The sequence below is a fragment of the Notechis scutatus genome, chromosome 1, assembly GCF_049901735.1.
Source record: "Notechis scutatus isolate UNSWTSFEM ecotype Mainland chromosome 1, rNotScu1.2, whole genome shotgun sequence".
Lineage (NCBI taxonomy): Eukaryota > Metazoa > Chordata > Lepidosauria > Squamata > Elapidae > Notechis > Notechis scutatus.
This window is the reverse complement of record NC_142009.1, coordinates 328797513-328812045: the sequence shown is the minus strand read 5'-3', so window position 1 is coordinate 328812045 and position 14533 is coordinate 328797513. Positions and strand designations below refer to the sequence as shown.

The 14533-nt window shown below is 43.4% G+C and overlaps 1 protein-coding gene across 1 annotated transcript in view; it reads left to right on the top strand.

The window, feature by feature from the left end:
• The window catches only part of MAU2 (MAU2 sister chromatid cohesion factor), a 41954-nt gene that overhangs the window by 7158 nt on the left and 20263 nt on the right, over window positions 1-14533 (top strand). Inside the window, exons 5-12 of the mRNA XM_026683134.2 lie at window positions 953-1047; window positions 1449-1476; window positions 5811-5966; window positions 7667-7813; window positions 9402-9492; window positions 10391-10494; window positions 11541-11618; window positions 13368-13433. Of these exons, the coding sequence (XP_026538919.2) occupies window positions 953-1047; window positions 1449-1476; window positions 5811-5966; window positions 7667-7813; window positions 9402-9492; window positions 10391-10494; window positions 11541-11618; window positions 13368-13433 (765 nt within the window). The remainder of the gene's footprint in view (window positions 1-952; window positions 1048-1448; window positions 1477-5810; window positions 5967-7666; window positions 7814-9401; window positions 9493-10390; window positions 10495-11540; window positions 11619-13367; window positions 13434-14533) is intronic.

Sequence of the window (14533 nt, the reverse complement as noted above, 5' to 3'; positions counted from 1 at the left end):
GATTTGATGGAGCCCATCAAATGGCTCGTGTGATCTGCTGTCATCGGGGCGGAAGGTGGGAGTTGGGGTTGATTTTTTTTTTCCCAGATTTTGTTCTATTGTACTTTATTAATTTATTTGATTTTTTTATATTAGTTTTTATTGATTTTTTCTTTTAAATATGGTTTTACATTCTGTAAGCCGCCTCGAGTCGCCATGGGCGAATAGGCGGAAATGTAAATTCAATAAATAAATAAACAAACCATGACTTGGATGACTGGGAATCACCATAAACCCGTGATGGCGAACCTATGGCACGCGTGCCACAGGTGGCACACAGATCCATTTGTGTGGGCATGCGAGCCCCAGGCAAACTTAACCTCACTGTGCATGTGCGCGCCTCCCAGCTGATTTTCGGCCACTTTGAGGCCTTTTTCAACCTCCCAGAGGCTCGAGGGAAGCCTCTGTAGCCTTTGTAGGCCGAAAAAAAGGCCTGTTTCATCACTTCCTATATTTACAGAAATACCGGAAGTGACGAAACGGGCCCATTTTTCAGCTTCCAAAGGCTGCAGAGGCTTCTCTTGCAGCTCAAAAAGGCCTCAAACTGGCCGAAAATCAGCTGGGAGGTGCAGTGCAGGTAAGGGGGGGGGAATCGTGCGCGCATGCGCAGGGGGCGTGGGGGGGCGCGCGCATTGCCTTCTAGGTGCTGGCACGTGAGTGCACGCGTGCAATTTTGGGCACAGAATCCCCCAAAGGTTAGCCACCACTGCCGTAGACAATCCTATGGGGTGAGTTGGATTGAGAGAGAGTGACTAGGCCAAGGCCACGCTACTGGCTTTGAATGCATGTCTCCTAGTTTCTAACCTGGTGCCTTAATCAGCCCAATTTGATTCTCAAAATCAAAATAAATAAATCTGGACTGTTTCAGAGCTTTTTCAACCTTAAGTGTGTTTCTCTATGTATTCCTCATTAGCAACTTCATACGCTTGAAAAAGATTTGGTCTCCGCCTGCGACCTTTTGGGAGTTGGAGCAGAATATGCCCGCGTAGTAGGATCAGAATATACAAGGTGCGTGGCTTTTTTTTTTTCACAGGGAGCTATTGAACAGACAAGAGTTATGAAATATGTTCTGTATTTTATTGAAGTCTGTCTTAATGTAAAATACAAATGAAAGTAAAGACAATAGGAAAAATGGGAAAAGAAAAAGAAGGGGAAAAGATGTGAAGGAAAAAGAAAAGCAGTGACTTCCACCTTTTTTGGTACAGACATTACAAAGTAAAGTTACAGTCTCAACTTTTTAGTTTCATATCATCAGGAAACTTGGTCATTTCTGTAATAACAATAACTAATCATGAAAAGTTACAGTTTCATTTTTTTCTGAAATATTTTTTGGATGCAGTTTTAGGGTTAGGGTGAGAATACATTGTATTTCAGTGTTGGAATCTTAATAACTTTCCTTTCTTTTTCAGAGCACTGTTTCTACTAAGCAAAGGCATGGTAAGTTTTCTGGGGCTTAGACAAAATAATACTTTATTTATATATTATTTTAAAATCTGTAGTCTTGCTTTGTTTTCCTTATTCGGATATAGAAGCAATGGATAGTAAGTAGATTTTGGTCTTGTAGAGCAGTGTTTCTCAAACTTGACAACTTTTAAGATGTGTGGACTTCAACTCCCAGAATCCTTTATTTGGCATGCTGGCTGGGGAATTCTGGGAGTTGAAATCTACATATTTTAAAGTTGCTGAGATTGAGAATCATTGGTCTAGACGTCTGTTGAAACGAGCAATAGCATTTTGTTAACCCGTCACATCATTTCAAATGTGTAACTACCCCACCTATGTTTTAATATTTGGTGCAATTCAAATCCATGTGGAAACTTCTTGAGAACTTTTTAAATGCTATCGGGAGTCTTAGAGAGGCAACCATAAAAAAGTAAATTTGTTTTTGGATTGGAATAATTAAGATTCCATGAAATTAGGATTTGGGAAGCTAATAATTATACTTCTGCTTGTTGTTGCCATTTTTATCGTGTGTGTGTGTGTGTGTGTGTGTGTGTGTTTTCTTAAGTTTTCGTGGGTACTTGTATGGTATTCAGCTTCGGGTATTTTCCCACATCATTATACTTGTGCTTTTAAAGTTGTAGCAACGTTTCAGCAGAATCTCATCTGCCATCATCAGGATTCTGTATTGTGTTCGTCTGTGAGTCAGACTTTTACAGTTGTTTCAGTTTTAAATTTGGGGCTAGCTTACTGCTGTGCCAGAATGGTTTTTTCTTCATCCTGATTGGTTGGGAGTCTTGGTCTGTGTTTATTGGTCTTGGAGTTTGCTGTGTTCTGTGTTTATTGGTCTTGGAGTTTGCTGTGTATGTATGTATATACATACATACATACATACACACACACACACACACACACACACACACACACATGTATGGTATTCAGCTTTGTGTTACAGACAAACACAATACAGAAGCCTGATGATGGCAGATGAGATTCTGCCGAAACGTTGCTACAACTTTAAAAGCACAACTATAATGACGTGGGAAAATACCCAAACAAAGCTGAATACCATACATGTAAGTACCCGCGAAAACTTAAGAAAACATATATATAGGTCTAGGTGTGTTCGGGTCTTTTCCCGTGTAAGATTAAGAGTATCTTGGCGACGTTTCGGTGAGGTCCCACTTGCCATCCTCAGAATGTGAGATCACACAAGATGGTGGCTCTTCGGACTTCGAGTTTCTCGTAGGTCCTGGTTAGCCGGAAGGTTTCCTCCCCGTAGAGGTACGATATTTGTTTTCGTAGATTTTCATGGGTACAGGTATGTAGGTCTAGGTGTGTTCGGGTCTTTTCCCATGTAAGATTAAGAGTATCTTGGCGATGTTTCGGTGAGGTCCCAATCTACGAAAACAAATATATACATACATACATACATACATACATACATACATACAAACATACAAACATACAAACATACATATACATATACATATACATATACATATACATATACATATACATATACATATACATATACATCTTGAACAGACAAGTACCTAACATGATGAATGACACCAGACCCACACCCACGAGGGCCACACAAGATGCCACCACCACACTTCCACGTAAAAAGCAGACTCACACCCACACAGAAGATGAGACACGACCACAGACCAGAAGCCGCACTGCAGCTGCATCACTACCCACTTCAAACCCCTCTGAGCCATACATGAAGCGAACTGACCCCCACCATGAAGATGCAGCACGACCACGAACTCAAGCCAAACAGCAAGATCACAGCTCACCAGCTCAAATCCCCAGTAACTAAGACCAACCTGAGCACAACCAAGCCCCCACCTGAACAGAACACACCTCCAGCCAATCAGAACATGGCCAACCCCCAACCAATCAGAACACAGCCAACCCCCAACCAATGAGAACACACCCCACCCAATCAGAACACAGCCAAGCCCCCACCCAATCAAGTCACACCCCACTAGCAGTTAAAAGGAAGAAGCAGCTGCAAGCTCACATCACTCTGAGAAGCACAGAGCTGAAGACAGAAGCCTGAAGATGATGAATGAGACTTCATCGAAACGTTGCCTAGATACTTCCAATCTTACGCGGGAGAAAACCCGAATAACCAAAGATCCACATACATACATACATACATACATACATACATACATACATACATACATACACACACACACACACACACACACACACACATACATACATTTATGTATATATATGTATATATATGCTGGACTAAGCTGATCTCAGATTAATTTAGCAAATAAGTTTTATATTGTGTGGATTAATTAGGTTTGCATCTGTTAAACAAAGGGTGGGCAGTTTTGGGCTGCATTTAATTGCTTCAGAAAACCTATGAGTGGTAGGTTAAGTAATGGGATAAAATGTGTGGGACTCCACTGTGTGTCAGCATTCCAACCAAACTCTCCATTCCGAATTCAGCACTCAGAGACTAATTCCATCCAAGTAAGAATGTATTCATGTTGGCACATCTCGGGAAAACCCGAATTCCTGTGTTTTCCCCCCTCTACACTAAAACTCACACCCTGCCCCTATTGATGACCCTCAAGTCACACTCTCCAGTCCACCTCAATTCTGAACTCCCGCCAAGTCCAGCCACTCCCCTCCAAACTCCAGCCACTCGGCCTTGAGCTCTAGCGAAAGAATGTTGTTGTGGCTATCGTCCTTCTCACTTCTCTCCCGTTCCCATAGCATGCCTATCCCCCTCTGTGGCAGCCCTAAATCTGTGAATCAAGATGGATCGGGAGCTGACACTGTGCATATAACTTTGAAAATATTTGTTTTTTGGGAAGGGACATCTTTAAAATTTTCCAGACACCTGAAGACTTTAAGTTTACAGTTCACATACATTCTGCTTCAGAATGATAGGAAGTCACACAGCTGGTTTGGAGCAACTGTGCTGTGTGTTTTTAACAGTGCAGTCAGAGAAATCTCTGGGAGCCCCAACAAAATGTGTAGATTGTCTTTTCATATCTTAAATGATCCTGAGAATAACAGAGATAGACCTCCAAGGATTGAATCAGTGTTAGAAAGTGTCATTTAAAACTCTGAAATTTGCATAGTACCATTGTATGTATTCCAAGCGATTGGCATGGAAGGTATAAATTGTAAGTTGGTGTATCCTGTTTCCCCGAAAATACGACCTACCCTGCACAGGTCAAAATTAAGCTAGGGTGGGGATGGGAGGGGTGGAGCTGCCCTACTACTTACCTTTGGATAGTTGTAGCCAGGTCTTGCACACCCTGATACCTGCCTTGCCGGCCTATTTCTTCTGCAGCCCACAAGGCTGGCAAGGCTTTTCCTGAAGGCCTCTGTAGCTGATAACAAAGATCCGGGTCGATCTGGAGCTCTGTTATCGGCCGCAGAGGCCTTCAGGAAAGTCTTGCTGGCCACAGAAGTAGTAGATCCTGAAGGCCTCTGACAGTGAAAAGGAGGCCGGGAGCGACGCACACAAGTGAGGTTAGTCAGTGGATGGCATCCCCTGAAAATAAGACCTGGTGCCTTCTTTGATGGCGAAAATAATAAGACAGGGTGTTATTTTCAGGGAAACGCAGTACATACAGAAAAAACCACTGAGAGAAAACACCTTCTTTGAACTTGTAGTTGAATTTTTACTTATTCCTGTTGTAATTGGGCTACCTTATTTTTGATGTCGTTTTTTTGTATGTTCTTTGGGATTATGTTGAAATGATGAGAAGCAAAATGAATCACAGAACTGAGGACTTAGAAATAACTCTCCTCCCCACGCTTAATACAGGTAGTCCTCAACTTACAGCCATTTGCTTAGTGACCATTCAGAGTTACAATGGCTCTGAAAAAAGTGATGAATGACCATTTCTCACACTCAACAACTGTTGCAGCATCCCCATGGTCACATGATCTAAATTCAGGTGGCTGACGACTGATTCACATTTTTTACAGCTGCAAAGTCCTGGGGTCATGTAATCGCCTTTCATGAACTTAGGACAAGCCAAGTCAATGGGGAAGCCAGACTCACTTAACAACCATGTTACTAACTTAACAACTGTTATGATTCACTTAACAAGTACGTGGTGAGAAAGGTTGCAAAATGGGGTAAAACAAACATAACAATGCTCTCGTTTAGCAACAGAAATTTTGGACATAAGTCGAGGATCACCATACTGTTTTTTGTTTTCCTTCTTTGTTTGAGGAAATCAGTCCAAGACTAAGGAAGCCTGAACCCAGAAAAGAGGCGCTTATTAAGGGTTCTGAAACTTTCGCGGTTTCTTTTCTCCTCCCTTCCTTCTACCTAGCTGCTCCTCATGGAGAGGAAACTGCAGGAGGTGCACCCGCTGCTTACGCTTTGTGGGCAGATCGTTGAGAACTGGCAGGGGAATCCCATCCAGAAAGAGTCATTGCGCGTCTTCTTCTTGGTACTGCAGGTGACGCATTACCTGGACGCTGGTCAGGTGAGTTGAAGCAGTTCCAGTGACCTTTTATGACAAAAAGTGTGTTGTGGCCTGCTGGCCGAGTTGGCAGCAGAGTCGGACAGTGAGGAGGTTGGGGAGGAACCTGAGCCAGTCCTGGAGGCTGAGGAAGGCTTGGACGAGGGCTCTGCGTCAGAGGCAGAGAAGGGGCCAATGCAGGCTGGCAGTCATCAGCTGCCTTCGGGCTCAGACAGCAGTGAGGCGGGGGAGCAGCTGGAACCGGTTCCCAGCCTACCCATGCACAGAGCTGCCAAAAGGAAAGAACAATTACAAACTCAGGGTCCACGTGGAAGTAAGGCCACAGGTGGACAATGTATGGCCCCTCCCATAAGGATTAAGGATTAAAAGAGGAAGGGGCTTTTGCAGAAAACAATTCGTTCGTTTGTTCCATCATTGTGAAGATCTGTCTGTGCATCCTAGAGACTCTGTGCTAAGTCCTTCCTTGTCAGCACTGTGTTTGGAAATATTTATTGGGCAGCTTTCCAAGGTAGATAAGGTTTGAGCTCCTAATTATACCCTTGAAAGACTGTTTGCCAGGCCGTTAGCTGAATGTGAATGCAAGAAATTCACATTTGTTTAATAAAAGGTGTTTGGTCGGGACAAAGAGCCTGCTTAGTGCTTTTCGAGAAAGCCTAGGACAGAACAATGTGGTTACTCGCAATATAAGAACAGGAGCCTCATTATGACTTAAAAGCCTCTCCTTTACACTCCTGAGTCCGCGATAGGTGTAAAGTGGATCCCCCGTGCGATCGATCCAGCTTTAGGATCTTTTTGAGGTGGTTGTAACGTGACCACTGTAGTCGTGAAGGAAATGAGTCACAACCACTATCGGGCCCAGAAGTCTGGTTGTTACTCGTAATTGTAAATCGAGGCACCAATGCGACTAGACCTTTTTTAATCTTTGACCTTTTTCACGGCCATCACTAAACAAATCAAAGGTATGGTTGTTAAGTGAACCCATTATTCCTAGTGAGTGTTTTTTGCCGGAAAACAGCAAAATAAATAAATAAATAAATCGCAAATCGGTAATCTTGTGACCACAGGAAGATACATCCGGTCATAAAGGTAAGCAGGTTGCCAAGCACTCAAAATGCGATCACTTGATTGCTATGGGGACACCTGAGCTGCAGTGGCGCAGTCGATAGAATGCAGTACTGCAGGCTACTTCCGATCACCGGCTGCCAGCAGTTTGGCAGTTTGGGTCTCGCCAGGCTCAAGGTTGACTCAGCCTTCCATCCTTCCGAGGTGGGTAAAATGAGGATCTGTATTGTTGGGGGCAATAGGCTGACTCTGTAAACTGCTTAAGAGAGGGCTATAGAAGCACTGTGAAGCGAGTGTAGAAGTCTAAGCTTATTGCTATTTTACGAGGGTTGGAGGTACTTTATGGGCCATAAAGCATCGTAACGCTGAACAGTTGTAAAACGACAAGTCATAACTCAAAGACTACTCCAGAATAGAACTGCAGAGCAAATATATGAAGGAACAATGAGTGGAAGAAGATAAAAATGCAAGCTTGACAGGAACCTTCAGAGATATTTAATGTTCCATCTTTAGAGAAGATGAACTGAGAAGAGGACAGCAGCCATCAAGATAATGGGTGGTTGACCTAGGACGTGGGGTGGCTTTGATTTGGGCCTCATGTTTGGTTTTGACTTTGTTGAGGCAGCTTCTCTTTTCCTCAGGTGAAGAGTGTCAAGCCGTGTCTAAAGCAGCTGCAGCAGTGTATCCAGACCATCTCAACTCTTCATGATGATGAGATCCTGCCCAGCAACCCTGCAGACCTCTTCCATTGGCTGCCCAAGGAGCACATGTGTGTGCTGGTTTACCTGGTGAGATGCTGCATCTGATCTTGCCAAAATAAGTTGTGCAAACTTGGTTGCAGTGATCCTTCCAAGAGGGGCTTTCTAGGATCAGGGGCCCAGGAAGTAGTGTTTTGCACATAAAGAAGGAGCTCTCTACTTCTCCTTTAACATCATCATGGCAATATCCTCTTTTGCGTTGAAAGGATGAGCTGGTGACATTACCGTTGCCCGGGCGACATTCATGTCCCCAGCTGGAGCAAAGGACGGGAGCTCACCCTGCCCCACAGCAGCACTCCTGTCTCGAACACCAGGCTTACTAACTTCCAACTGAGAGCCCTAACCACGTGAGCCACAGTGCTCCTCTAGTGTCCCAATTTACAATTGCAGCAGTTAGCAGGGTGGGGGTGCATTTCTGGCTTTCCTTTAAATTGCCTCTGCGTAATTTTTGTTTTTGTTTATAATATATTCCAAAGAACTAATGCCTTATATTTTATTACCAACATTCCTAGGCAGCAGGTGGTAAGAAAGACATCAGTATGTGGCTTTGGAAAACCAATATTCATGTTAATGGACAATACTGAGCTCAATGGGTTCAGAAGACGACAAGGTTTCCTGTGGGCATCATAGCTCATTGATAGAGTCCTTTCTTTGCTTGCAGAAATGTCCCAGTTATAGTCGCTGGACTTTCAGCTAGCAGAATGTCTAGTAGCAGAGAGGTTTTTCTTCTGGAGACTTTGGGGAGTTGTTATAATCAGGTATTGTCGGCATTGGCTTGATTGGGGGTGTCCAACTGTGGCAACTTTTAAGACTTGCGTACTGCAAATCCCAGAATTCCCCAGCCAGCCAGTATTCTGGGAGTTGAAGTTCGTAAGTCTTAAAGTTGCCAAGATTGGACACTCCTGGGCTAGATGGTTTTTAATGGTCTAACCTTTAGGTGTCAGGAATTCTGAAACAGTAATTTAGAAACAATTTTTGGACTTTAGCTTGAAACCGAAAGAAATGAAAATGTAACCTTGGGATTTGATGAGTAGAACTGTTTTTAACTAAAGAAAAACTTTGTGATTTGGTTTAATCTACTTGCATTTCATGCTTGTATCTGTATATCAGAGAGTCGGGAGTTACTTTTTGTTTTCTCTCTGCACCACCCAATTTTGTGTTTTTCCTGCTTTCCCCCTTTCTCCCCCTTTTTAAACCAGTTAAACCATCCCTTCCTCCTCCTGTGTTCTTTTGAAATTTGATAAAAGTTATATTTTGTTTCCTTAACAAAAAGCATTAGAAACTAAAGGCAGAGAGGCTTTCTGTGTTTTTTGTACATTAATTGCATCATTGGCCACAAGGCTTTCCCAATGAGGACAATTTGGCAGTGCCTTGTGCCCTGTTGTGAGGAAGATGAATGTGCCTGTTTTTAATTGCACAGGTGGCGTGCCAGCATGGGCGTTCACAGTGTTGCTAACTGCATGCATTCTCATTTAGAACTGTATCCTGTCTTTGTTTTTCATGTAAAACGAGTCATGTTAATTTGCAGCAGGGAGAACATTGAAGCAATTTGTTTCAGGGTTGCAAAATGGTCTGCCAAACAAACATGGTAATTTTATTTTATTTATTTTTTTGCCAGGTGACTGTGATGCATTCGATGCAAGCCGGATATTTGGAGAAGGCCCAGAAATACACCGACAAAGCCTTGATGCAGCTAGAAAAACTCAAAAGTGAGCAGAGTAAATTTCTTTGGTGTGTGTCTTCACACGGATTCTGTTCTTCAATGCCTGACTTGCATGCTCCATTTATCTCTATTCTCCCTTTTACATTTGCTGCTGCCTTTTCAGGACACCAGTGTCCTTTTTCAGGGCTACTGATGGGTCCTCTCCTAAGCACCAGAAAACTCTCCTGAGCATCAGAGTTGCATGGTCAGCCAAGATCTTTTCTGAACTTAAGGAAAGGAACCAATATTACTTTGCTTTTCACTTTAGCAGTGCCAGAAAGAATCACCTGATTCTTATGGTGGAAATTTTTTGGCATATTTCTTTTCTTCACACGGAGGGAAGAATTGGATAGACTGGTGTTTTTGCCAGCCTGATGTCGCATGTCTCCCAAGAGTTTTGAGCAGTTGCTTTTATAAAAACCTAAAATATTACTGCCTGCTTCAGAAAAACAATTAAAGGTAGTTCTTAACTCAACGACCGTAATGGAACCTGCCCATTATGGTCGTAAGTCACAACAGTCATAAAGCAGATCATCACATTCACCGACCTGACTTTACAACCCTTTTTGTGGTGCTTCTTGAGCAAATCCCAGAAGTAAACGGCTGATTTTTGGTCTAAAAAGATATAAATTGCGGTCGCGCAACCACGGGCCACAAATTTAGGCCTGTTGCTGAGTACCCAAAATTGGTCACATAATTGTGTGCGTGGGGAGATTAGATGTCAAAACTTCAGAACCAGGTTGTAAGTACCTTTGGAGAGGGTCCATCATGATAACATCGAACAGTCGCTACGGAACTGGTCCTAAGTCGAGTACATTCAGCATGGTCACTCCACCAAATGTAGAGCTGTCTGTTCCCTTTCTCTTTTTTCTTTTCCCTAAACTGCATCATTTCTTTCCTTCCAGTGCTTGATTGCAGCCCTATCTTATCATCTTTCCAAGTCATCTTGTTGGAACATATCATCATGTGCCGGCTAGTCACAGGGCACAAAGCTACAGCCCTGCAAGAGGTAAAGACTTGCATTGGTTTAGGGGCAGGGTTTCTCAACCTTGGCCATTTTAAGGCCTGTGGACTTCAACTTCCAGAATTCCCCAGCCAGGCACGATTGAGAAACGCTGCTTTAGGGCATTCGGTGTCCTTTGGAACTGCGGGTGGTGATGGGGAACAGATGTGTGGAGGCTGAACTGAAATCACCACTCTTTGTGGTTGTTGAAAAGGAGATAGTCCTGGAAGACCTTGGACTGTCACTGCCATAATTGTTCTGTCAGGAAATTTCTCATTAGTTCTCCGTTGCTTCTCTCCTTGATTAGTTTCCATCCGTTGCTTCTTGTCCTGCCTTCTGGGGTTTTGGAGAATAGATGGGCCCCCTCTTCTTTGGGGCAGCCCCTCAAATATTGGACGACTGCTATTAGGACTAGAGGTGACATGAGAGCAATGTTTTCAATTGTGTAAGGAAGACGGGGCCAGCCTATTCTCCGAAGCACCAGAAGGCAGGACAAGAAACAATGGATGGGAACTAATCAAGGAGAGAAGCAACCTGGAATTAAGGAGAAACAATTAAGGGCAATTAATCAGTGGAACGACTTGCCCCCAGAAGTTGTGGGTGCTCCAACACTGGAAGTTTTGAAGAAGAGATTGGACAACCCTTTGTTTGAAATAGTATAGGTTCTCCTGGGTTGGACTAGAAGATCTTCAAGGTCCCTTCCAACTCTTGTCATTCTGAAGGCACCCAAGAGTCATGAGTGGGCTTATTCTGGCCATTTCCAGCATTGCAGATTATTTGAAAAGTATGGTGAAATGAAATGAAAGCTGGCCAAAGTTCCCCAGTGAAACTTTTATCTGATATTTTTTTATACTAAAGTAGGAGGGGGTGTTGCAGCAACACAAAAGTGATTTTTACAAAATAATGAAGCAATCCCCAAAGTGCAGCTGGAATCAGCGGTTGTGTCAGAAAAGAGGAAGGCAAAGAAAGGAAGCGAACCCTGCTAGGCTGGGTAGAGTTCGCCGTGAATCACCCTAGGATGTTAAGTCATGTTCTCTTCTGTTTGCACCAAGATTTCACAGGTATGCCAGCTCTGTCAGCAGTCACCCAGGCTCTTTTCTAATCATGCTGCCCAGCTACATGCCCTTCTGGTGAGTATCACTTCCCAGTCCCCGAAGCATTCTGTGATGCATGTGCATCTAGGTTTTCATGAACCTGTAGAATTTTATTCACTGTGGGAAACCGGAGGTCCATTCCTTGAAAAGCTGTCAGTTTTCAAACAAATGGAGCCCCACAAGGCTTTGGTAACAAGGACAGGTAGTCCTTGATGCACAGTCACAACTGGGACCAGAATTTCCACTGCTAAGCAAGGCAACGGCTTAGTGAGCTGTACCCCTTTTACAGACTCTTTTTTTTTTTTGGCCATGGTCGTTAAGCAAATCACTGCAGTTAATCATGCCGTTGTTAAGCAAATCCGGCTTTCCTCATTGGCTTTGCTTGTTGGGAGATTTCCAAGTGGCAATCACACGATCCCGGGATGTTGGGGCATTGTAAGGACACGCCGATTGCCATGTGCTTGAATTTTGATCGTGTGACTGCGGGGATGCTGCAGCAGTTGTACGCGTGAGGATGGGTGGTAGGCAAGTCACTTTTCTTCAGTGCCATTGTAACTTTGAACGGTCACTAAAAGAAATCCTTGTAAGTCAAAGGCTACCCGTGCAACTCAGTTACCCCTGCATAAACACAGGAGGAATAGCTCTCTAACTTGGCTATTCCTCCCATTTTGTAAGGGTTTGGCCTTGCTGTGAATTTGTTGAAATTCTTTCAGTGCCTATAGATGGGGGTGGGAAACCGCGGCATTTTTATGACTGGTGGACTTCCACCTCCCAGAATTCCGGAGTCAACCAGTTCAGGAATTCTGGGAGTTGAAGTCCACTGTCATAAAACGGCCATGATTCCCCACCCCTGATCTACAGATCCTCCTTCAATAAATCCTCCTTAATTCTCGTCAGCAGGGATTGATGTGTACGGTTTCCCCCAGTTATCTGTGCTGTGTGTACACACAAAAGTAGCATTTCTATTGAGTTTTCCCTCAAGACGAGTAGACAACCTTGAGATCAAATTGGGGGTAAGTTTAAAAGGCCAGGAATAGGAAAATTTGGATCTAATATCATGAATGTTCATTGAAGCTATGGAAAGAAGCAGAAGCAGAATATGAATTGCTGTGATTAACTCTATTGGGGAGCAACACTGACAACAGTAGGATTTAAATGAGTTATTTGTGTGGAGAGAAAAAAGCAGGGCAAAATCATTTCCAAAGCTTAATGCCATGTTACAAAGATACGGAATATGTTTACAGGCAGTCCTCGAATTATGACAACAATTAAGCCCAAAATTTCTGTTGCTAAGTGAGACATTTGTTAAGTGAGCTTTGCCTCATTTTCCGACTTTTCCTGACACACTTGTTAAGTGAATCACTGCGGTTCCTAACATAGTTACATGGTTGTTAAGTGAATCTGGATTTTCCCATTGACTTTGCTTGTCAGAAGGCCACAAAAGGTGATCACATGACCCCGGGACAGTCAGTTGCCAAAGGTCTAAATTTTGATCACATGACCATGTGTTTGTAACTTCAAACAGTCACTAAACGAACTGTTGTAAATCAAGGACTACCTGTATTTCTCTTCTGGAATTTCTGCTAGGTTCTTAGGTGGGAAGAGAAGTTAGATTCATAACTATTAAAACAAATGGAACATGAACATAGATCTGAACTAGGAACATAGATCTATACTAGGAACATAGATCTATACTGCACTGTTGTTCAACTTCCTCCGCTAAGTCTTCATTCCTAAAACCCAAAGTACCTTCCCTTGAACTTTCCCTACTGTTTTCCATTGAAGGGGCTATATTGCATTTCTGTGAACTGCATGGACAACGCGGAAGCACAGTTTACCACAGCACTTCGGGTAAGTTTCTTTTGTTTTGTGCTTGTGGGTGTAAGTCTCCTCTTCAAATAATCTAATTAATTAAATAACTTGGAAGGCTGATACAGCAGTCCTTGGCTGAAGACCATAACGGGGACTGGAATTTTGTTTGTAGGTCATTGCGGTTGTTGCGCTGTGGTGGCACAGTGGTGGCACAGTGCAGTACTGCAGGCTGGCTGCAGTTCAGCAGTTCGAGCCTCAGCAATTCAAGGTTGACTCAGCCTTCAAGCCTTCCCAGGTCTCTAAAATGAGGACTGAGATTGTTGGGGGGAAATACGCTGGCTATGTAAACCGCTTAGGGAGGGCTGTAAAAGCACTAGGAAGCGATATATAAATGCTATTGCTCAGGGGTGGGATCCGACTGGTATAACTACCGGTTCTGTCTATTAGCGTCACGCGCACATGCACGAGTTGCGCGAGTGCAATTTATAACCTGCCGAGTGGAGTTCCTTAGACCAATAGTCAGCTCCATAGGCTCACCTCTACAAAACCTAGCCAAATTTCTCGCCAAACAACTACAGCCCTATGCAGAATCCATCAACTCACATGTAAGAAACTCATTCCAGTTCATCGAGATCATAAAGAAACAAAACTTACAACCCAGCGACCTACTAGTTAGCTTCGATGTCATATCCCTCTTCACCCAAGTGCCAATAAAAGAAGCCTTGACAGCCATCCAAAACAAATACAACCCCCAAGCACATCCTAGATCTGACCAACCACTGTCTATCCAATACATACTTCACCTACAATGGACAAAAATACAAACAAATAGAAGGAGCACCCATGGGATCACCCCTCTCACCTGTCATCGCAAACCTCTACATGGAACACTTTGAAACACAAGCTCTAGAAAAATATGATCACAAACCCAAACTCTGGCTCAGATACGTAGATGACACCTTCATAATCTGGCCACACGGGAAAGACAAACTGAACAACTTCCTCACACACCCCAAAATACAATTCACCATGGAAACAGAAGCTAACAATCAACTTCCTTCCTAGATGTCTTGGTATACAAAAAACCCAATGGCTCCCTAGGACACACCATCTACCAAAAGAAAACACATACAAACCGC